Below are 25,575 nucleotides of genomic sequence, written 5' to 3' on the forward strand. Positions count from 1 at the left end.
TTTGGCTTTATTATATACCTATATCTATCCATCTCTTTGGTCTATTTGTGTATCCATTGTCTGCTATCTCTCCCTATTTTTCAGTGCTCAGCTACATTCTAAAAGGACAACTTTTGAACTATTCGTGTTTTTTTTTTATTCTTCTTTTCAGTGTAGCTGGCTTAAAAGAAAGGGCAGTTTCTATATGTATAATTAACGTTGTGTGCAACTTATGTGCATACACACTTCATTAGTAATAGCTGACAGTGGCACATGCCTATGCAAGTCATCCTAGGCATTAGTTAGGCTGCTCCTCCCTCATATGCCTCATGTGTAAGCAGCTCAGGCTTTCTGCTTCAGCTCACTTCTATTCTGGTCACTGAGGCTGACAGCCACAGCTCTATGTCCCATACCTCCAGGCTTTTTTACTATAAAGGGAGAACACACTTCACCCACACGCAGCAGAGACCTACACAAACAATTCTGGTACACAGAGAGGATATTTTAAAGCAAACTGACAGCGTGGAGAACAAAAGGCCAAGCATTTAAAGGAAAGCATGAAGGGGTTTCAAGCTAAACAAAAGAAGCATGCTGCTTTGCAATAAAGGACCAATGAGATGCAGCTTTTTTTCCTCTTGAATTAAAATCCTTACACAAAATATCACTGTGTACTCTGACTGGAAAGCAGACAGAAATGATTCCACCAAACAGCACTATGGAGGATACTGTGGAAAAAGAGGATGAACTTGGGGGTATCGAACAACCTCACTCTCCAGCCTCTACAAGCAGCCAAGAATCTAAGGTATGCCACTTTGCTTCACTTTGCTGAACAGAACAGGTTGTGTAGCAACTTGCTTTAAATCAGAGCATGACCTATGTGTGCTTGTTATATTGCATATTCTATATGGACTATAATTCTGCCAATTCATGTGTTCATCTGTCATTGTTTAAAAAGAATTATGTTCTGATGGCTCTGTGTTATTCCCTAAACCCAGAAATTGTAGGCTGCTATATTTTAGCACCCAAAGTCCACCTGTAGCTGTTTAGTGACACTTTACTTCATTTACTCATTAGTTTCCTAATTTTCACAAACATATTTATATATGATACAATATCACAAGCATTTCATTTTACGCTAATGCAATGTTTTAGTGATTTGAAATCATATATGGATAACGTTCTTCAGAGAGCATAGTGTACCATTCCTAGTTTTGAAATAAACTCTGATCTTAATGCTGCTGAAATATATGAATGTGTAAATATCTAGGGCACAGAATTGCCAGGAGGGATACAGAAACAGTGACAAAAATGTGGGGATGATATTCCCTACTCACTGTTATCACCTTGTAACCTGGTCATCCAACATTGTTGCCTTGTCCTGTTAAGGTGCAGACAAAAGTGTTATACTGTTATTTTGGTTACAAAGTACCAACATGGCACTGTGCAAATGGGACAGCAAATAAACATCCTCTTGAGGAAAGACTTTAATAACAATGTGTGATCGCAATATGAATTATTCTATTATAGCATGAGGTTATCAGCTGCGGTAGTTTAAATGACTGCTACACACAAAGCTCTATGTAAAGTTAGCAAGGGGACAATGACATGGACAGAGTGTCCTATATAAACATATACAATCCCATTTCTATGTGTCAGTGTTCCCTCGCAACCTTAATGCCCTTGCTTCCCCCTTGACACCCATTTGGTCAGCAGCTTCTTTTGTCACTTGCTGAGATGGTCCTCTAAAGTTTTTAGAGATCATTATTAATTTAAGGAAATTCTGGGCTAAAAACTAGTGGAAATAAAAAACGAGGAGCTCATCGCCACCAAAGCAAAGGACCTCCCCAATTACAATACGAGTCTTCTTAACATATGCAGGAATGTCCCCCATATTCCCCTAAATAATTCCTAAATAAATAGTCCAGAATACGTATAGAATACGTATGGGACCTGTTATCCAACATGCTTGCGACCTGGGGTTTTCCAGATAAGGGATCTTTCTGTAATTTTGATCTTCATACCTTAAGAAAATCATGTAAACATTAAATAAACCCAACAGACAGAATTAATTATATATCAGTTTGGATAAAGTACAAGGTTCTGTTTTATTATTACAGAGAAAAAGAAAATCTTTTTTTTAAAAATTTCGATTATTTGGATTTGGAGTCCATGGGAGATCGCCTTTCCATAATTCAGAGCTTTCTGGATAACAGATCTCATACATGTACAACACAATTTCCTTTACACACTATTTAGGATGCACAGGATAACTCCACAAATGAATCTCTGACGCACTGAAGTAGAAATGAGTGAATATTTAGACTGCATGGGGTATACAGGTACACAAGGGGGGCTATTTACTAAACCTTAAATTCATCTGGTCTGACTTTTCGGGCCAAAAACTGAAATGTTTCTTGGAAAAAAAATTGAATTTTTCAAGATTTATTATACCCCGATGCTGCAAAAAAACAGAATCTGAAAATTTGCCATCTCAGACCTGTTGAGGTCCTGTATAAGGCAATGGGAGAGGGGTCAATCTCAATTTGAAGATATTGTGGTTGGCGCTAAGTTTATCTCAAAAATCCCAAAAATTCAGAAACCGTAAAAAAATCAAGCGGTTCGGAAAAGTCCAAACAATTCAGACAATATGGGTTTTTACTGTTCAAATTTATTGGGTTTTTTCACAAACTGATTAATTTGAGTTTTTTTATTAATAGATGAGCTAAAATCTGCATGGGAGTTTGGTCGTAGTTTTTCTTTTTTTTAATAAAATATAAGATAAATTTGGAGTTTAGTAAATAACACCCTAAGGGGTCCGTTTACTAAAGTGCGGTAAATCTGACTTTAAGTTTCCGCATGTTATCGCTGAGAATATTTTTACGCCAGAATATTCGCAGCGACTAAGTTTACTAAACAGCGATGCGCTCAGAAGTCATTGCGATCACTTGCGGTAACTACGTTAAGGAACCAGCTTACGTTAGCGGTAATTTTAGCGAGTTGCGAATTTTCTGGCGAAAAATTACGTTTTTGCGAATATTTATGCTATAAAATAGTCTTGTTTTATGGCGGTTATTATGGCAATTTTTACTGTGACATTTATGGCCAGAAATGCATCTTCAAAACTTATAAACTTTATTGACTGATGATTAGACCATCCAACAACATCACCAGAGTAATACCAATCAAACATGTCTGCATCATATAAACTCTTCTGCCAATAGAATCATAGGAAATGATACCAGTCAATCTCTTTGCTTCATAGAAATGCACAGTTTAATGTAGCCAATCCCAATGAAACCAAAAAGTGTAGAGGCTGACGAATCCTTGGACTGTGATGCCACTGCCAATAATACGACTCTGAGCTGAAACTGCTGCTGTTGTACCAGATAGAAGCAGAAGCCAAAACATCCTGTCAGCAATAGCTACAGATCTCTCTCCTGTCAGCAAAGAATGATGGGTAAAAAAAAAACATTATTATGGGATATTTCCTGCCCCTTGAGAATTTTCTGGCAGAAAAAATACTTTTACGCCACTTCATATGTGGCGGTAAAAGTTTGCGAATATTCTGGCGTTAATTTTGTCTTTAGCACATTTCGCTGTTTAGTAAACCATGCGTTAATGTGTACGTAGCGTTATTTTCAGCAAATGCGATAACTGGCGAACAATTATTCTTGCGCAAGAAAATTCGCAAATTTATATTTACCGCAGGTTAGTAAACTGGCGATAACATATTTGGCGAAAATTCTGTCTATATATTGTGCGAATATTTTTAACGCACTTTAGTAAACGGACCCCTATGTGTTAGGAGAACTACATTCATTTTTTATGTCACAGTGTTGAGCTATGCTTTGCTCAGAGACATAAAACAATTTACTAATCTGTATAGTTTGTTACATCCAGCACATACACCATATGTTTATCAAATTTGCATTTAAACCAAATCCTTTATTATTTTCTGTAGGCATGTACATCAAAATATTCAAATCAATTTGTGTAAATCTCTTGTTCCTAGATATTAGAAATCAAATGCAAGGTTATATATGGGCATACTGTAGGTCCTGCATTACAGTGGTCAGAATGTCTATGTGATTGCATAACCTCAATGTTTTCAATCACAAATAAAATTATTGGACAAACTTGCATTTTTTTGCCATTCATGGACATTATTAATACTAAGGTAAAGGACCTGTTATCCAGAATGCTTGGCACCTGGGGTTTTCCAGATTACTTTCTGTAATTCTGATCACCTTTAAACATTAAATAAACCCAGATAGGCTGGTTTTACCTCCAATAAAAATTTATTATATCATAGTTTGAATCAAGTATAAGATGCTTCTTTATTATGACAGAGAAAAAGAACATTTTTAAAATGTAATTTATTTGGATAAAATGAAGTTTATGGGAGATGGCCTTCTTATAATTAGGTGCTTTCTGGTTTACAGATAAGGGTTCCCATACCTATATTAGGTTGCTAATTCAACAAAATATTTTCCTTGTTTTAAACAGGCTAATAGTGCAGTGGAGTATGGTAAAACTGCACTGTAATATCCTTTTCTTGATCACATTAAAACATATCATTTATCTACTGTACGTGTAATAATCTTCTGTCTGCTTCAATACCACTCCTTATTTGAAGCAATTATATCCATTGCCAACACCTGTCTTTTGGATGTTTTTATTTTTACAGCATTTACCATTTACAATCTACTTATATTTCAGTGCTACTGTTGGCTTCTCTCAGGACAGCTTGGAAATGAAAATGTTCTGTACATTTTAAAACAGAATTTACAGGGACAACATTTATTTGCCATTTATTATGTTAATGGTGGCAGTGGCCTATATAATAGATTCCAACCAACCTAAATTATACCAGAAAAATATATTTAACTTTAAATGTGTAAGTTCCATTTATCTATGAGGGTTCTGAACAGTGGCCTACTCCCAGATGATTTAGCAGAACATTTTGTATCAACACCATCTTGAATACAGGCCCACTGTGTCATAATCTGTACAGATACAGGTTATATTAAACAGAAACTAGGCATTTTTTCATTTTTGCTTGTTTCAAAATTACTCTGTAATGATAAGAAAATATAATGCAAATAATTCCAGCTAACCCAATATAAATCCATGTCGATATACAACAACATTTTGATGTTTTCATTTATTTTAGTACATTTTAGATATTGTGTTTTAAATTACCGAAAATGTTGAATATTGCTTTTCAGGGCCCACTATATCTACACTCATTTAAGTCCCTCATGGTGGCTTTGTAAAAATATGCAGTAAGAACTATCTAGGAATCACTGTAGTATAACGAATGACCTTTAAGGGGGGGACAGTACTGCACTACATTCAGTATTTACATTTGTAGCTAATTGATACTCTATGAACCAATTAACTTAATGTGTGGCTTTTTTGAAGAAGCCGGTGTTTGGTAGAGAGATGCCAAAGTTTGAGCCAAGATGTACAAGTTTTAGCTAAATTCAGGAATTCAAAATTACAAGCAATGTTAAATAAAATACACTGGTACCTTGATGAGAAGTGCAAATATAGGAATAAAGGTTTCCATAACGCTAGCTGCTCAGATATCCTCATCTCTTTTCTGAAATAGCAGAACTGAAACCAAAAAGAAAAAAGTTTTACACATAACAAAAATCTCCCTACACACCCCAGTGCTGAAATTACTGATATATCCATGCGGCCATTTATGAAGTGCCATCAATACAACAAATTGCACATTAATAAATAGCCACAATTCTGCACACCTAAAGGGCAGCTACTGGGGACAGCCTACATATATTCTCAGCTATCTCAGTTCCTGTTGTGAAGGAAGACCTGTTGTCCTGACACCATGCATGAAACAATTACTCCAATTATAACAACCAAGCTCCAAATATACAGTAAATTAACTGCAACCAGAAATGATATAGAGATGGGTTGAGGGAAAAACAATAAATATCATACTTGGACTAAGCAACTAACATTATCTTTAACGTGATTTTAAATTCTTACCCTGGAAATCACATACTTGTAATATTTCTGTGCTGTTTTTTGTATTTATTTTTTCTGCATTAATTTACACTTCTGCCTTTTTGTATCTTATTGACTTGTCTGTATCTATATCTTTTGCATGTAACCAGTAGATATATGTTTTTAATATCATAGTTTTATATGTACATAAAGAAATGTAAATGCCTAGTAAGTTATCATAGAACACTTTATTAACAAATAGAAATGAATGAAGGCAGTGGAGGTACAAATGTCACCCAATGAGATGCAGGGCTGGAAACATAGTCAATTATAGTCCAGGTTAGCACCAACAAAAATCAGCTTTGAAATTGTGTTTTACAAGATATTAAAGTAAAAAAAACAATGAAAACAAATAAAATATTAAGAAAAGACCTTCAAAGTGTAGTCACAGTTTAGTGTCATATGTCTACTCTTCTCAATAATTTGTCATATATACCACCCCTTTCTTAGTTTTTTCCTATTTTTAGAAGTCAAGAACTTCTTCACTTACCATTCCTTAGGAAAGGGGCGTATTTATAGCTATGCACATATCATGAATCTAAGTACAGAGGAAGCAGACCCTGCGGTTGCAGGGGGGCCCAGGAGGTATAGTGGCCTCTTGAGGCCCTAATTCATATACATTTTCAATAAATATTGGTAAAACAAGTCAACCTCTAGTCATTTTGGAGGCCTGAAAAATAATAAAAGTAATATCTAGTTACACCACTGGCATATATCTTGTGTAAAACAAAATCTCATCAACTGCTTGAGTGCACTTCATGCTACTCAATTAACTGGCTGAAAGTTCATACTGTGTGCCCAAGAGCAGGCGTTTGGGGGGCTGATGTTAATTACTACCTCTACAGCTACAAACTACAATGGAGCATTGTTTTGAACTGTTGTATGCAAATTTAACCTTAATATAGGAATGTTACTACTACCCTTTGCTTCCATGTTCTTCTGAATGTGATTAGCCAGAGAGAAAGTAAAAGCATTGGGTACCCCAACTCAGAAGTGAGTATCGCTGCAAAGAAGCAGCATGGCTGAGCAGAAGTTAACACGGTTTCCTTGCAGCTTTGGGTTCCCAGGTTTCATTCCTGCCAGGCACTATCAACAATAAGTTTGTATGTTTCTATATGTGTCTGTGCGAGTTTATGAGCAAGGTTTATTGGTTCCTGATGAAATTGGAGTGAATGGAATAGGGACTATAGATTGGAAGCTCCACAGGGCAGGGACCAATACGAATCATGAGCAATCACTGTAAAGTGGTGTTTAAATGTGTAATTGCTATTAATGTTGATAAAAAATAATGCTACATGTTTGTGCTGTCTTGCTAAGGACTGCTACATATTACGGAAAATTATTATTTGTCAAATTTAACAGAGGATATGGTTATTGTTGTTTCAGAAGTATACTGTATGTTCATGAGGTAAGAATGTTGGCCATATTGAATATTTGTCAGCCTACGACCAGTAATGTTAGAAAAAATGGAGCAAGTGCAGATAATAGGTACATCTATGGGATCCGTTATCTATAAAGCTCCGAATTATGGGAAGACTGTCACCCATAGACTCTATTTCATCCAAATTTTTAGAAAAGTATTTTTCTCTGTTATAATAAAACAGTATCTTGTACTTGATTAAAACGGATCTATAATTACAGTAATCCTTAATGCAGGCAAAACAAGTCTAATTGGTTTATTTAATGTTTACATTTATTTTTAGTAGACAAGGTGTATAGAACAAATTCCCATATAAATGATCAACTAATAGATTGGTGAATGGCTCAGGGGTACTTCAGGGCCCCTCATGATTCCCTCTTTTGCATAGGAGCATATTGCAAGGCAGTAACCTGATGCACACTGCATCTGAGGCAAGTGACATGACACCAACTAGGATATCTATTTTTTTGCCATGTGTATCAAGTCTTCAAAAACAGCCAGTGAGTTCCAATTATATTTTAAACAGCATCATGAATGGGAAATCAAGTGCTAGTGCTGCTTTCTGTATGAGAAAGCAATTAAGATGCAAATAAGGTATATCCATTTAACCTTTGATTTAATGACTTGTTTGTTATTATGAAGGCACTCTGATATGTAAATGCCAAGGGCTAAAAGTCATCACTAAAGGAGCAAGTTTAAGTTTAAAGCTTGTAAATTATATTACAAGTCACAAACTAAAAATATTTTCCCGTAAAGCTCCTTCCTTCCATCTATGTTATCTGGGTGCTCTATCCCTTCACGGTCCTGCTTCTGACATTCAACCATTAACAGTAATAAATCTGAGGCAAGAAATCCAGCAGCAATTCAAAAGCAGGATTTTTTTCCATGATCTATCCTGCATGTGCAGCTGTTTTTTAGGGAGACAGTCCCTTATATAAGCAGCAGGCTTTGGAGGCCTGTACTGGTGGCAGAAGCCGGATTTACATAGTCGGTGCCCCTAGGCCCACTGCCGTTTGTCACCCTTGTGGATTCGTGGAAATTTTCATCATCTGGACTGGAGCAATGGAGATTGTCACACGGGAAATTTAAAAAAAATCATTGTCTCTACAGCGCATCCCCAGTGTTTTTGAACCAATGTGGGTGTGGTTGGGTACAAGCCACCCCCCTTAAATCCTGCTACCCTAGGCCTGGGCCTAGGTGGCCTTTCCACAAATCCAGGCCTCACTGGTGGGTTATTACATTTAAGTCTACAATACTGAGTGAGCATTTCACTTTTTTGATGTTAACAGAGACTCTTGATTGTGGCCATAGTGTGTTGCATACCATCACCATGTGCTGTTTTGCTACAACATAGTTGTGCTATCATTCCTGTGGTAGTGTGAGCCCTTGAAGGTGCTGCTATTGCTAAGTAAAACAAATTATATATTTTACATTTTGTATGTTGTTTATCATACTTTTTTCCCACTGCGTATGATTCTGCATGCCCCTGCAGTGACATGTCTAGGATTCTTGCACCGTACCATACATGTTACCAAGGCCAAATCACTTTATAAGATAGCAAAGAAACTTATATGTAGAAATACTCTGTAGATTAAAATATGACTGGAGTTATGATGACATCTTGGATATATCCCACATTAAATAAAAAGTGCTATATTGATGCATAATAATGATCAAACGTAGATTTTGCTTAAAACTGTGAGTTTTCACAGTTCAGAGATCTAGACACAATTCTCTGATTTCTGCAAGGAATGAAATTATCTAGGACTTTCATATAACAAAGACATTATGGCATTACAGCTCTTCTTCGCCCAAACCTTTGTTTTTTGCATAATGAAAGAAAATGTAATTTTAAGCAGCTTTCCACAGTACATTCATTAAACATTTTTAATGGCATACATTTGGGAGCAGATTTATTAAAATTTGAGATTAGAGTTTACCACATAAAAATTCTTTCAGTTTTTATTAATTCCTATGGGATTATCAAAAGCATATTTGTTTATGTATATTAACTTTTCTGGGGTAAACTCTGATCACACATTTTGATTAATCTGCCCTTATTTGTAAATGTGGCTGCAGTTTCAAGCAGTGTTTGTTTATCCCTTTCTTTGGTTCAGGCTCAAACAATGTAGCAGGAGTCGGTTACCGTCTAGGTTGCCTTGCAACATTGTTTCAAGAGCCAGGAGTACAGACATTCATTTTAATAGAAATTACATTTTCAAATAAGCTTAAAACCACTAGAAATATGAATGTATATTGGAAAGTTGCATAGAATTACATTTTCTTTCAATGTGCAAAAAATGTTTTTGGGTGCAGAACCCCTTTATAATCTTAACAATTTAACATCTGTAATAATTTGCAGATGAAGATCTTATACCCTGGCATTTGCTGGGGGTATATTAAAGCTTGAGTCTATTACAGTCACTTATAATATTTAGATGCTACTTCTCTTACCTATTTGTATTAGGTTTGTTCAGTGGTGTAACTTGGCATGCCAGGCACCCTGGCAAAAATGTTTTTTTCTGGGACCCCCTCTGGTGAGCCAAAATGCAGGTCACCGGCGATGCACGTAAAATGAAGGTTCACATGTGAAATTGTGGGTCATCTGTGAAAGAGGTGTGGGTGAGAGGGGGTGCTAGCGGTGGGGGGAGAGGTGCGAGTGGCGAGGAGGTGCAAGCAACAGAGAAGCATAGGGGTGCAAAAAGTTTAAATCCATCCCTGTCAGTATCTGTTGTGCTTTTGCCGTAAAATATGCAAGATGACTTTGCGGCTCTTTGCACTCTTTGATCATTGCCTGGAAATATGAGCAAAGGACTGTGTCTTAAAATACTTTCATAACTAATTATAGGAGTTATTCCCAAAAAAAAAGGTTTTTGAGAGACTTTTGAGACTAAATTGCCTAAGGAACTTTCACAATCGCCTTCCAAATTGTTAGTGATGGTAACGCAGAAACTGTGGAAAGCAATAATGTCAGAGATTTCTTACAGGCTTGTGCTTGTAATGTTGTCATATGCCTGTGGGTAAAATTGGGGGGAAATATAATAAATGGTTTTAAGTTTATTTTTATAGTAACTCATTATAGCCAATTAGCAGGTAGTATTTACTAGTCAGCTGTTTAAAAATGAACATGGGTTACTAGATTACATTACACCAATGTGCAGAGACAAACAATCCTGTATCATATCTATCTTCTCTTACATTGAACAAAGTTATATATTTTCCTTTACTTTTAGTCTAGCACTAAGGGCTCTTACTGACGAGCGGTTGAAGCTGAGCGCAGGAATAGACGCATAAAGCTTTTTTCAATGGGGCTGTACTCACACAGGCGTGTGTAGGCGCCGAACGCAGGTTGAGATGCAACATGCTGCATTTTTCCTGCGTTCGGCGCCTACACGCGCCTGTGTGAGTACAGCCCCATTGAAAAAAGCTTAATGCGTCTATTCCTGCGCTCCCCTGCGGGTGAACGAAGAAAAACGGAACGCAGGGAGCGCAGCTTCAACCACTCGTCAGTAAGAGCCCTAAACCTTATAGTTCTGGAGTGTAGGTGTTAGTCAAATGCTAAATCAATTTAAGCAGTATTAACTGCTCCACCCGAAAGGGGAACTCCGGCTTCCAAACCAAAATTTGATAAAAAGGTCCGAATAAAACAGAAACCTCTAATATACCCATCATAGTTACCCGTTTCTTCAAAAAGTATGAATAAATGTCATTTTCTATGCTGAAAACTTGCTTAGAACTGTTTAACAGTTCTTCTCTTTCTGCATCATTTACAATCCTGGCAGGGAAGGAGGGACTAAAACACTGATGTTGCAAATTGTAACAACTTCTCCACAGTTTACAGACAGCATGCAGGAACTACATAACCCAAAAGGTATTGCACTTATCCTTATTGAAATCACATGTGCAGAGAATTGTGGGGTTTGGAGGATGCAGTCTAAGGACAGATGGCTGCTGATACAAAGTAACAGTAGTCAGCCAGCTCAGCAAAGTAGTCAGACAGATCAGCAGGAGAGCAGGGGGCTAGGCTTAGGGAACTGTTCTAAATCATTACAAATCATGAAAAGTCTACATATTTTTTAATTGATGTATATTGCAAAGTTGCTTAAAATTATCTTTACTTTACAAAAAGCTCAAGTTATGTTTTTGTGGAGTTCCCCTTTCACACGCTACGTTGGCACCAAATTTGTCTGACATTGGACCAGATTCAATTCAGTGAGAAAAAGTTATCTCACGGTTTATCACATGAAAACTCATGGACGAGATTCAATTCGAGGAGAAAGATGTTTTCTCCAAATTCAGTTCCAGTTTTCTCATATGATAAACAGAGAGATAAGTATTCATGAATTGAATATCAAATTGAATCTCGTCCATGAGTTTTCACGTTATAAACATTTTTCTCACTGAATTGAATCTGGTCCATAATCTTTTAATAGTAATTGAACAATGCCTTCAATCTGGCAATCCCTTTGATTTTACTGTGGGTCTCATTCTCATAAGCAACTGCTTCATGCACTATTTTTGATGTAAGGCTTACAGTTAATACAGTTGCTAATTGGTTGTGTTTATTTTCAGCATAGCTATTTCTCACAGGCAATAGAACATTTAGTTTAGTGGCCCTTTCAGAAACATTCTCATCCTAACTTTCTAGCTGTTCTTTCGGTCTCTCTCTGCAAGCAATCTTTACAATGCATCTTGTTAGTGTCACACAAGGAGGCTGCTGCTGTTCTCTTTATACATTCATTTTCCTTGTGAAACAGATTTCATGCTCTGCAGATATCTGCTTCTCCAATTACATCTTACCAACTCTTACATCTTACCAATGCTTTTTTGTGTCACTGCCTACCTGTCATAAATTCAGTACATTGCGGCCTTTAGGGCTCATTTACCAACAAGTGCTAAAGTGCAGTTGTCAACCAATCAGCAACTAAAGTCGCTACTACAAGTCTGATTTTCTAAATGTCATGGTTGAGGAAAAAAAATACGCTTGATTTTTTTAGGATTGTAGGTTTTTTCTCTCTAACTAACTTATTTGAGAAACAAATGTGAGACATTTTTTTCATAGAATTAAATTCACACATTGAAGCATGTATTTTCAATGAGGCTGAAAATCTAAAATGTTTTAATAAACTGGGATAATAAAGTTGTTAGAGACAATTCCCATGGACTTATACGACTATATAAACTCAGCTTACACATATATTGTACTATACACTTCTCATTTTCAGTTCCATTTTTATGGTTATATTAATATCATAATGTTTAATACCATTTAAAACACTGGCCCACGCTGCATTTCTTATTATCCGTAGTCTTCAACACTATAGAAATGATTTTCTGGTGTCCCTGTAGAATATCATCCTTTCATTAATGTATTTAACATGTCTTCCAGGTTACCCCTCTTTACTCACTATTTTACTCTAGCAACATGACTCTCAAAAGCCAAACAAAACAAAAAAAGGTTTTATCACTTGGGGGTGCCAATTTTTTAGGCTTAATTTGAACCCTAAGTCATTTTCACTGGAAAAAAGCATTCTATTGTTCTAGTGAGCACACTGCCATATTTTAATCTGTCCAAGGAATCCTTTGGGTCTGACAAGGCTGTGTGCATGCACACTACAGTAAAAATGTAAGGAAGGTAAAAATGTATATATTTTGTGCATGCATACAGCCCAGGGCCACAGCAAACATGAAGGAGATGGTGGTGGGTTTTTTTTCAGTGAGAATGAGTGCCAGGCCAGGGTCAGAAGTAATCAATTTAACGCCACCACCAAGCCCTAATATGTAATAAAAGGTATTAAGTTTGCCCAGGAGCAGCCAGTACGATTTTGGCTTTTAAACAGGTGACCAATAAATGTGACCTGCTGATTGGTTGCTATGGGTAACTGCTCCTGGGCAAACTTAAATTGTTCAGTATAAAATTGTTCAGTATAAAAATAAAAACTGGATAATCAGAGAGGCTGTGCAAAATAAAAAATGTTTCCAATATAGTTAGTTAGCCAAAAATGTAATCTATAAAAACTGGACTAACAGGATGTCAAACATAATAGCCAAAACACTACTTCCTGTTTTGCAGCTCCCTTGGTTTCCACTAATTGGTTACCTGGCAGCAACCAATCAGTGACTTGAGGGGGAGCCACATGGGACATAACTGTTGCGTTTGAATCTGAGCTGAATGCTGAGGATCAATTGCAAACTCACTGAACAGTTATGTCCCATGTGGCCCCCCTTCAAGTCACTGACTAACTCCAGTCCTTATCGATTGCATTTTTGACTAACTAACTATATCAGAAACCTTTTTTATTTTGCACAGCCTATTTACCCAGTTTTTATTTTTATACTGAACTGTACCTTTAATGGCTTTTATTACATAACCCCCTAGGACCATTAGGGGTAGACAGGCAAGTGTCTAGGATGCAACAGTTGGGAAGGCGGTCTCTTGGCAACTACATTACCTCTTCTGTCTGTCTACGCCTAAGGAAAACTTTGTTACAACGAGTTGCCGGCTAAGGAGCAGCACAAATCGCACTTGCAGTCAACAAAGATATTCTAAGACAATTAGTTATTCTTTATTTTATACATTTACAAGTTATTTTGTTTAGTTAGTATGTTTGTTGTTTGGTTTAATTTACCTCAGCAACCAGGCTGTGGTTTGAATGAATAGAAGAGGGTCTTACATAGAAAGAGAGGCAATAAAAAGATGAAACCAGTTGTAAAGTTGCTAAGAATAGGACATTCTATAACATATTAAATTGTAACTTAATGGTGACCTACCCTTTTTATGGAGTAACATTTTCTGGACAAAGGTCAATTGGTCATTTCATGTTATACAGTGTGAGCTTGATTTAGAACATCTCTATAGCTTCCTAATTTATTTGTTTAACAATATAATTCCTCTTTGACTTTTTCTGGTAAGCAGCATTTTCTGCCTCTCACTCTTTCACAGCCTGCTAGCATGCATCCACTAAGAAGAATAGCAGAGGATTTTTAATGTGTGGGAGCAAAATTGCTAAAAAGCTCTGTACCTACTCGCTGAATGTGACTCGTGTGACATTTCTATTTATAAACAGGTTTTGCAGTAAACTGAAAATGCTTAGACACACTACCTACCTGTTTTTTACCCTCTAATACTTGATATATTCTTCTATATTCTACTCTATATTCATGTTCTCACCAAATGTATTAAAATAACTGTTAACTGAAGGGTCCAATAAACTATTAGCAGCACTCAAAGCTGGCTATGAAGTTTGGGTGAACCCTTAAAAAACAGAGTTTAGGAATGTATTTCCCCCATGAATATGCTGTCTGCATTCATCAGTGCTGTATTCATAAGGGGCAGGGGAGAGGCACATATGCATCCAGCCTTCCACCCCCTAAAAGTCTACATATGCAAGGACACAGCCCCGATGGAGCCCTATACTTCAGCCAGCCCCCGGACATAAATGGTTTTTATTTGAGCACTATAGGGTGTACTTTTTCTCTCGTGTCTAGGGTCAAAATAAGTGACACCTAGGGGCACATTTACTAAGCTCAAGTGAAGGATTCGAAGTAAAAAAACTTCAAATTTCGAAGTTTTTTTTGGGGTACTTCGACCATCGAATAGGCTACTACGACCTTCGACTACGACTTTGATTCGAACAATTCGAACTAAAAATCGTTTGACTATTCAACCATTCGATAGTCGAAGTACTGTCTCTTTAAAAAATACTTTGACTACATACTTCGCCACTTTAAACCTACCGAGCTACAATGTTAGCCTATGGGGACCTTCCCCATAAGTTTTCTAAGGGTTTTTTGATCAAAGGAAAATCCTTCGATCGATTGATTAAAATCCCTCAAATAGTTCGATTCGAAGGACTTTATCATTCGATCAAAGGATTTTTCCTTCGATCGTAGGATTTGCGGTAAATCCTACGAATTCGATATTCGAATTCGTAGGATTTTGCCTTGAGGGTCAAATTCGAGGGTTAATTAAACCTCGATATTCGACCCTTAGTAAATGTGCCCCCTAGAGTTACACTATATTATTAAACATGTTTGTTAGTTATGGAACTGTGAGAGATGATCCCAATAAGGGCTTTAAATATAGAGAAAGCTTGCCTACAAGATAAAATAAACGTTGTTACTGCACAGTGGGATTATTATTTTTAAATTCATATTCTGTTCATTTTCTTTTTTTTATTTATATCAAATTATCATTAGCCCTGTCATGATTAAAAAGTAGTTGTGTTATAGTAGGTACTAGGGGGCCGATTCACTAACTTCGAGTGAAGGATTCGAAGTAAAAAAACTTCGAATTTCGAAGTGTTTTTTGGGCTACTTCGACCATCGAATGGGCTACTTTGACCTTCGACTACGACTTCAAATCGAAGGATTCGAACTAAAAATCGTTCGACTATTCGACCATTCGATAATCGAAGTACTGTCTCTTTAAAAAAAACTTCGACCCCCTAGTTCGCCATCTAAAACCTACCGAACTCAATGTTAGCCTATGGGGAAGGTGCCCATAGGCTTTCCTAAGTTTTTTTTGATCGAAGGATATTCCTTCGATCGTTGGATTAAAATCCTTGGAAGCGAACGATTCAAAGGATTTAATCGTTCGATCGAAGGAACAATCGTTCGATCGTACTATCTGCGCTAAATGCTTCGACTTCGATATTCGAAGTCGAAGGATTTTAATTCCCAGTCGAATATCGAGGGTTAATTAACCCTCGATACTCGACCCTTAGTGAATTGGCCCCCAAGTGTACACTGTAGAGGGTTCTCGGTTTTCGCTGAATGTCAGTAGGCAAGAACGAGTGTAGAAGGTGATTATATGTTAGGTATTGACTTGTATAATAACACAGGTATGGGATCCCTTATCTGAAAAACTGTTATCCAGAAAGCTCAGAATTATGGGATGGCCTTCACCAATAGAGTGCTTTTAATGCAAATAATTTTCATTTTTAAGAATGATTTCCTTTTTATATGTAATAATAAATTAGTATCTTGTACTTAATGGTAACTAAGCTGCATAAATCCATATTGGTGGCAAAACAATCCAATTGGGTTTATTTAATGTATCCAGCTCACAAGCATTATGGGTAACAGATCCTATAGCTGTACCAAAAAAAAGTGAAGTTGAATATATTGTTTCGCTCCTGGACTAAAATAAAGCATAATGTTTTTTCCATCTGTACTCTTTTTAACAAAGTTTAACTCCATTAATCAAAAGCATTTTGATATAACATTTACTGGTATAGGACCTGTTATCCAGAATGCTTGGGACCTGGGATTTTATAAGGGATCTTTCTGTTATTTGGATCTCTATACTAATCTACTAAAAAATGGTTTAACTTAATAAACCTAATAGGTTTCCAGGTAACAGATCCCATACCTGTATATTTAATAATACCTTGTGTAAAGTAAAACCTCAACAGTAACATTTTGCTCTGAAAAACAAGATAGACTTACAGTGTGTTCTGTTTATTAAGAATATAAAGATATTGTTGACTAAATGGCTTTGTCCATGGCATCACCAACACTAAGGGGCAGATTTACTAAGGGTCGAATATCGAGGGTTAATTAACCCTCGATATTCGACCAGGAACTAAAATCGTTCGACTTCGAATATCGAAGTCGAACGATTTAGCGCAAATCCTGCGATCGAACGATCGAAGGATTATTCGTTCGATCGAACGATTAAATCCTTCGAATCGAACGATTCGAAGGATTTTAATCCAACGATCGAAGGAATATCCTTCGATCAAAAAAACGCAGGCAAGCCTATGGGGACCTTCCCCATAGGCTAACATTGAGTTCGGTAGCTTTTAGCTGCCGAACTAGGGGGTCGAAGTTTTTCTTAAAGAGACAGTACTTCGATTATCGAATGGTCGAATAGTCGAACGATTTTTAGTTCGAATCGTTCGATTCGAAGTCGTAGTAGTAGTCGAAGGTCGAAGTAGCCCATTCGATGGTCGAAGTAGCCAAAAAAACACTTCGAAATTCGAAGTTTTTTTAATTCGAATCCTTCACTCGAGCTTTGTAAATGTGCCCCTAAGAATAAGGGAATATATGGACACAATAAGAAATCTTGGTGATGTCTATTTCTATGAATATCTACAATGCGCCATGTCAGATGAGGCTGATATTAATGTGAGTTTTATGAATACTCATTGGAATAATCATTGGGATCTTGGTCCCTATACAACCACCAAAGATTTCATTGTGATCACAGCCTGAGCACAGGCAGATGTCTTTTCTCAGATGTGATGAAAACATGCATATTTATCAATTCTCTCATTCTTTCAGTCTATTACCCAAATGCTCCACCAGTCTACTCTATCAATCATTTCATTAACATTTGCACTGCATAAATCTATCCAGCACCAGATTCAGAGAAATCCATCTAAACGTATCACGCTGAAATTATATTCGTTCGGTTGTAATTCAGTGCTATATAAAGAAACGTGCAAATTCTATTTTTATACAACAGAAAAGCTATTCAGGTATAAACATTTCAGGATTACATTATGGGTAATTGAATATAGAGTAGCTGAAGAATTATTATGTGTGGGAGACAAATTACCAAAATGCACGTTACCTATGAAGGTGACGTGCAATATGACATTTTAAAACCCAGCTGCAGTAAACTATTCAGATATAAAAATACAAACTTGAGAGTTTAACATATAAATACTTTTAAATACAAAAATAACTCTTGCCTTATATGATTACTTGCCTCTTTCCTTTATTGTGATATTTTTTTTGCTAGTTCTGACAGTGTTTATTAGTTATTAATCAGTTTATCAATCCCACAGAGTGGGTTTTTTTTTGGTGTTTCTCTAAACTATGCTCTCTCAAAAACAAATTAAATGGGCAGAATGAGTCATTGTTCAACTTGAATTCAGTGAATAGGGCTTTTGCAGAATTATGTAATATAAATCAAAAAAGTCAAGTTCCAAACCCAGTGTATTCTCCAGTTCAATAACAGATAGGCTCTCTCCAACCTCTGATAAATGCAAGTGTTCCAAAAAAAAATTGCTAATGATCGTTCCTCAACAAAAAGAAATTGGAGAAAAAACAAGAAAAATATAGTGCAGCGTTCTTAATAAAATTACACCTCAAGTTGATTCTATTCACACAATTATCAGTGTAATGTTCCCCACCGTAAACCTTTAGTGCAGGTGAAAATAGTTCTATGTATACTGAGGGGCACATTTACTAAGCTCGAGTGAAGGATTCGAATGAAAAAAACTTTGAATTTCGAAGTATTTTTTTGGGTACTTCGACCATCGAATAGGCTACTACGACCTTCGACTTCGATTCGAACTAAAAATCGTTCTACTATTCGACCATTCAAAACATACTTCGGTAGTTTAAACCTACCGAGGTTCAATGTTAGCCTATGGGGACCTTCCCCAGCACTTTTTTTAGTTTTTTTTGATCGAATAAAAATCGTTCGATCGATTAAAATCCTTCGAATCTTTCAATTCGAAGGATTTTATCGTTCGATCGAACAATTTTTATTCAATCTATCGATCTAAGTATTTGCGCTAAAATCCTTCGAATTCAATGGATTTTACTTCGAGGGTCGAATTCGAGGGTTTATTAACCCTCAAAATTCGACCCTTCATAAATCGGCCCCTTAATGTATACTTAAACACCATCAGAATTGTGCGCTGTGTTCACCTGAATACCCACACAGTTTAGTCCAGTTTCTGGTAGTCGATTATACTCACAGACTATACTCTCCCACTATGTGCTGGGATGTCTGTGGCGGGTTTTTTTTGGAGCGGTTTTCCTGCAGTGTGTGTTGGGATGTCCGTGGCATGTCTCCCCTGCAAGCAGCTGTCCCACCGTGTGTGTTGAGATGTCCGCGGCATTCCTCAGACCTCACTGTGTATGTCTGTAATTGCTTCCCCTTACGTCACCACTGACGCATTTCGTCAAATAGGCTATTTGGCAAAACACGTCAGCTGTGACGTAAGCGGAAGCAATTACGGACATGCACAGTGAGGTTTGCGGCGTTCCTGAGACCTCACAGCGTATTTCTGTAATTGCTTCCGCTTATTCCATCGGTGACGCGTTTCGCTAAATAGTCTGGAGTTTGTAGCAGAAAATATTGAGATAAATTTGGACTTTGATAAGTAACCCCCCTAGAGTCCAAATCAACAAAACACACACACATTTTTGACTAAACCCTCTGTTTTACTCCTGTCCATACGTATTGTTTTGAAGAAGCAAAAGGAGGCTGACTGGTTCTTAGCAATCAGATGCCTGCAGCACAAGACACAGCAAGATTCCAATGGCAAAGACAAACTTGGGGAAGCATAACTGAATTTTTCAGAAGAACCTAAGACATATTCTGTTTCAATGCTTTCCAGAACTCAAAAACCACAATATGCCTCATGCACATCAATCTCTCTTATATTTATAGTTTTAATTGCTCTTTAAAGCAAAGCCTGGCAATTTTCAGAGAGCAGCTTTAATTCCTATTAAATTTTTCCTTTTTACATTTCATGCACTGGGTGACATTAAGCATGTAAATTATACAGCACTGAAAGACACACATTACCTCACAAATATCAAAGCGCTTATATTATGCTGGGGTTTTTCAGCAAAGCAGCTGCACATACAGTATTTTTTCCCTTGTATACATTCTCCTTAATAATAACTCCACCTAAATAAACAATGTCAAACATTCACTAGTTTGGTTCATTTCACAAGTTTCCTTCAATAAGTTTATGAAAATTAATAAACAAATGAAAAAATAGTCTAAAATTATATTTAAATCGTATTACTATTATTATGCTTAAAAGAAATTATTTATCATCCTCATGTATCTAATAGGATTTTGCTAGGTGAATTTCAGTCAAAGTTGAAATATCGCAAATAGGAAAAGTTGTAAAAAAAACAGAAAAATCTGTAAATGTTGGCAGATTTTTATGTGTCAGGGCTTTTTGTAAAGGAATCATGGTTTCAACAACTACATCATTTGTTTATTAAAAACATTATTAAATATAATATTTATGTGTGTGTGTGTATGGAGAGATGGAGAGAGATATAGATAATATAATAGAATGTTTGTGTACAATAATTTATTACAAACATTAGGTTGTGCTTTTAACAGGAAAGTGTCATTTCCTTTATTATTAGCAACTTCTGGTTAAAAATATCTGACCTGACCTGGATTGTGTAAAACTATTAACATATCAGTTTCAGTACAGCCTAATTATCAATAGTGCTGGCCAGTGAATGGGGCGGAAATGAGTAAGTATGTTTAAAAAGTAGAAGAAGTGGCTTTCCTTTTTGTTTTTCATTATACAGTACATGAACAGAATTCAGTGCCTTAACAGCATGCAGTAATCAAAAATACATTTTCATGGTCACCATATATTCAGGCACATCTCTTCTGCTCAGTATCAGCTGGAGTCCTTTGGGGTTCTGGCCGCATGTGTTTACAGTATGAACCAAGGAATTTTCAGATTAGATTACAATGAATTCATCAGAACCATATAATCTGAAATGTTACTGCTGGAGTGGAAGATCATTTTCAAGTTAAAAAATAAAAGTAATACGGTATCTTAGGAAGTTAAGAAACCTTTTCCTCCTATTTTTAAAACAGATCAATTTACATATTTTTGTTGTAATTTGTTTTGCATTGGAAGCTGCCAATTTTAAAGTAAGTGTTCTTACTGTGACTTTAAGGGCAGAGACACACTGAGAGATTCGGGGAGATTTCATCGACCGTCGACTAATCGCCTCTTCTTTGGGCGACTAATCTCCCCGAAAAGTCTTCCCGCTGGCTAGAATCGAAATCACCGACAGGATGGCACTTGTTTTCCAAGTCGTCCAAAGTTGCCTGACGAGGAAACTTCAGGCAACTAATCTCCCCGAAAAGCTTCCCGCCGGTTAGAATCTAAATCGCCGGCGAGAAGCTTTTCGGGGACATTAGTCGCCCGAAGAAAAGGCGATTAGTCGCCAGGCGACTAAATCTCCCTGAAACTGCTCTGCCCTTAAGGGATTCTGTCATGATTTTATGGTTTCATTTTTATTACTAAATTATGTACATTGCACATAATTCCTTCTATCATTTCATATTTTATTCTTGAACCGATAAATATATTTTTTTTGGTTGTAATATTGTTGTGCAGGTCATTTTGCCTAGTCATGTGCTTTCAGAAAGACCCAGCACTTCACAATGCAACAAGCATTCGAAATAATTAATATTGGGATTTTTGCATCTATCAGTATTTTCTAGTTGGTAACACACACACACATCAGTATTATATTTGGCAATGGGTTTGTGATTTTGGTTATTCCCCTATTCTTTGTGACCTATACTCTTACTAGATGAGTGGTGTCACTCCAAAATCATAATTATTGTACCTGAACTGTACTGTACCATCACTTTACACCAACCAAAAAGATCTGTACATTCATATCACACCCATTCTCCCACATATGAGTAAATATTTTTTTCTGCAGGTTACCAAGCATATCCTCTGTAATAGAATTAGTTTATGTGATCTTTTTATTTTGTGCTATGGATTAAGCATCACTCAAGTACTAACATTTAGCAGTAGAAGGCCTTAATCATATTTTGGAAAAGAATAAGGATAGATGTTGACCAAAATAACACATTCAAAGAATTTTAAAAAAGATGTTCTCATTAATAATAAGCATCCTATTAGGGGGTGCCTAAAGTAAATTAGCTGCACATGTTAATTGGCATGGCCCAACTGATCTAAATTGCAGGCAAATCAATAATGAATGCCATTATAGTTGCTCTTTGAATCTGTAATTTTCGCCTCTTAACTCGTTTTAATGAGGTGTGATTGCCATATCCCCTACTAAGTTCACGGAAAAACATTCCGGTTGCAAAACGGTGACTCATTACTTCAGCTTCTGGAATATATTTTAATAAGGCAGTTAATGGAAGCACCCTTTGATAAAATGTTTTTATTCCAGTATTCTATTTCTTCAGATAAAATAGAGTTTCAGTTTTATTCTTTAAGAGAGGTGAAGGGTCATTTAAGAAGACCCCAGACTGAAGACCATTATTACTGTCTGCCACAGGGATCCATGCACCCACCCAGGGTTGGGGAGAGGGAACAGCTACAGTACATACCTATTCTTACCTGCCCCAGCACAGGCAGCATTGTATTCTAGGGGAAGTGCAGAAACATGTGCCACAGGAGCTGACAGGTGCTCAGTGTAAAAAAATATGATGACTTACACCTGTTTTTTGCACTTTTCTCCCTGCCCCGTTGTTAGTTAATAAACTCTATGAAATATTATACTTTAGGCATTGAGATCCTTTTGACAATTTCATTCAATGAGTAATGCAAATTTCCACCATTTCATAAAGTTGCCGGATCTGTTGATTTCTGCCATTTCCTTCAAAAGCTTCAATATTTAAAAGAACTGTTTTCAATACTCTTGATTCACAGAACAAAAACATTATAGTACAGCTGTCATGTTAATCACCTTTATTGTTCTTTGTGGGGGGATAGTAACTGTCTGTTATTTTTAATATCTTTTTTTCACAAACATTTTCTTGTGAAGCTGCTGTATTGCTCAAGCGATAGAGAGTTATAAAGTAAGCACGGACACATCAGTAAACTAAGTAAATGTTGCCTTTCTGTCTGGCTGTTGCCTAGGTCAAACAGCAGGTTGGCACTCAGGTTGCACCTTCATGGTATTTACATGCTAATGTCATCATATATATAAATAAATAATTTGTGAAAAATCCATAAATAGGCATTTTCACAATTTTACATTAAAGGGGTGGTTTACCTTAAAGTGGACCTGTCACCCAGACATAAAAAGCTGTATAATAAAAGTCCTTTTCAAATTAAACATGAGATTCAAATATGAAAGTGTTCATAGCTGTTAAAACTCCTTTAAAAATCTGAGCTGTCAATCAAATTTGGGCTGACCCTCTATGCCTTAGGCACTGATGGAAACAAGATTCAAACAATTTATACAGTGTAATTAAAGTTAATTTTGCTTGACTAACATAATGAAATAGGACTTTGAATAATTTTTTTGGGTGACGGGTCCCCTTTAAGAGATACCGACAGCAGAAATAAAACTCTTTTTTACATCTATCATAATATTGACAGGCTGAGAAGGGACAGTCAGGTTGGCAAAACAGTCAGGTTTAGAAACTTCAACTAACAATAACTTATAAAAACAAACCTTTAATGTACATTCATATTTTGAAAAGTATTTGTTTAGTGTCAGTATCACTTAAGATAACTTTTAGTATGTTCTAGAATGGCTAATTCTAAGTAACTTTTCAATTGACCTTTGTTTTTTCTTTTTTATAGTTTTTTAATTATTTGCCTTCTTCTTGTGCCTTTTTCCAGCTTTTAAATGGGAGTCACTGACCCCATCTAAAAAACAAATGCTCTGTAAGGTTACACATCTATTGTTATTGCTGAGCATATATATATATATATATATAATTAGATTCTTGTAAAAGGAGGGACCCCTACCTCTTATTCAAATCAATGCACAGTTGCTGGGGTACTTTGAACCAAATTGCTGAAATTGCAACCTGGAGAACTGTGGAATAAAAAGATAAATAACTCAAAAACCACAAATATAAAAAATGAAAACTGCAAATTGTCTCAGAATATCATTCCCTACATTATACTAAATAAGTTGGGTATACATCATAAATGGAGCTAAAATGCCGTATTTTACAGGTATATACTGGACTTAAAGTTTGAATTCTTTGAATAAAATCTAGTCTAGGGGAGATGGCCTTCCCATAGTACATAGCTTTCTGGATAATGGGTTTCTGGATAATGGACCCCATAACTGTAAAAGTATCCCACAGATTTTGGGAGTGTTATACTGTAGCTATGACAATTTTACTTCTGTATATTTTTTGAGATGACAAATTTCTACAGAAGACATGTGGTTGACCTATCAATACAGCTATGAAAAGTGACATTTCAGTTATCCAATTATATAAGCTCAACGGGATAACATGAAAAGTGTACTAATTTATATTACAGCCCATTCTTTATCATATATATATATATATATATATATATATATATATATCTATCTTTCTCTCTCTCTCTATATATACTGTATACATACATATATATGTGTTACACAGAACTTTACAGAGATTGCTCCATACTTATAATGTTCTTTTCACACATGTTTCATAAGGAGCCAGTATGATGGCACTGCAATTCCATGCAGATAGTGCTCAGGTCAACACTGAAAGGCGGTAATACTGAGTCACTATTTATCTTTTAAGTGTCAGAACCAGTTCCTTTTTTCAGCCTAACCATTTTTTTTTTACCTCTACTTCTAAAAGGACTATATTCGTTTTCAAAAACTCAGATGTTTTTTCTTTCTTCAGCCTAGCGGTTATGTAACCTAAGCCTCAAAAGTTGGCTAACACACAATAATAAGCGACCTTCTGCATATATAGTATATAAGCTACTATTTCATCACTAGTAGTACCCCTAAAGAGGAATCTGAATTGTAGGTGGTTGATGGTATAGTATTGTTTATGTGTTGTTCGTATTTAAAATCATAATAAAAATCGAATTCAGGGAATATCATGCCTCAGTATCAGTTTCAGAATTATTTTATTAGCCATTAATAAAAGGTGCTGCCTTTGCTATTCAGTTTATTGTTGGGTTATATGTGGATGTAAAAAAACATTATAAGCTTTTATGCACGGTTCAGAGATTCAAGCATATTGGTTCAGTGCCAGTGTCACTCCTTGGTGAAATTCAAACATGCAACTGACTTTACTCCTCTGATCCTTGTCAGGTACGTAATCAGATTACCATCACTCATGCACTCCTGCTAACAAAACAGAGGGTGAAGGGAAGGGGAGTTGTATAATGGAAATCATATAATCTACCTCACAAGGACCAAACATGGAGTCGCTCCAATTTCCCTGTTTGACCGGTTTAGTTCACAAAGTAACAAAAACTATAGATTTTTTTTAGACAATAGAGAAAATGGATGTTCATCACAAGCCATAAAGTGGCCATAATCGGGCAGATAAAAGCTGCAGATATCAGTCCTTTAGACCTATTCGTGTGGGGCTTTTCCTGTGACCGGGGACAGCATCAGCTAGCCGATACGATCCTACGACCTGTTGGCTTCCATTTACTTCATTA

At 36.3% G+C, this 25,575-nt stretch overlaps 1 protein-coding gene across 1 annotated transcript in view; it reads left to right on the plus strand.

The window, feature by feature from the left end:
• The first annotated feature begins 327 nt into the window (after positions 1 to 327).
• The window catches only part of stac.L (SH3 and cysteine rich domain L homeolog), an 85,110-nt gene continuing 59,862 nt past the window's right edge, over positions 328 to 25,575 (plus strand). The window contains exon 1 of the mRNA XM_018267565.2: positions 328 to 781. Within this exon, the coding sequence (XP_018123054.1) occupies positions 674 to 781 (108 nt within the window). The 5' untranslated portion in view covers positions 328 to 673. The remainder of the gene's footprint in view (positions 782 to 25,575) is intronic.

Source organism: Xenopus laevis, chromosome 6L (genome assembly GCF_017654675.1).
Source record: "Xenopus laevis strain J_2021 chromosome 6L, Xenopus_laevis_v10.1, whole genome shotgun sequence".
In the NCBI taxonomy this organism is placed as follows: Eukaryota; Metazoa; Chordata; class Amphibia; order Anura; family Pipidae; genus Xenopus; species Xenopus laevis.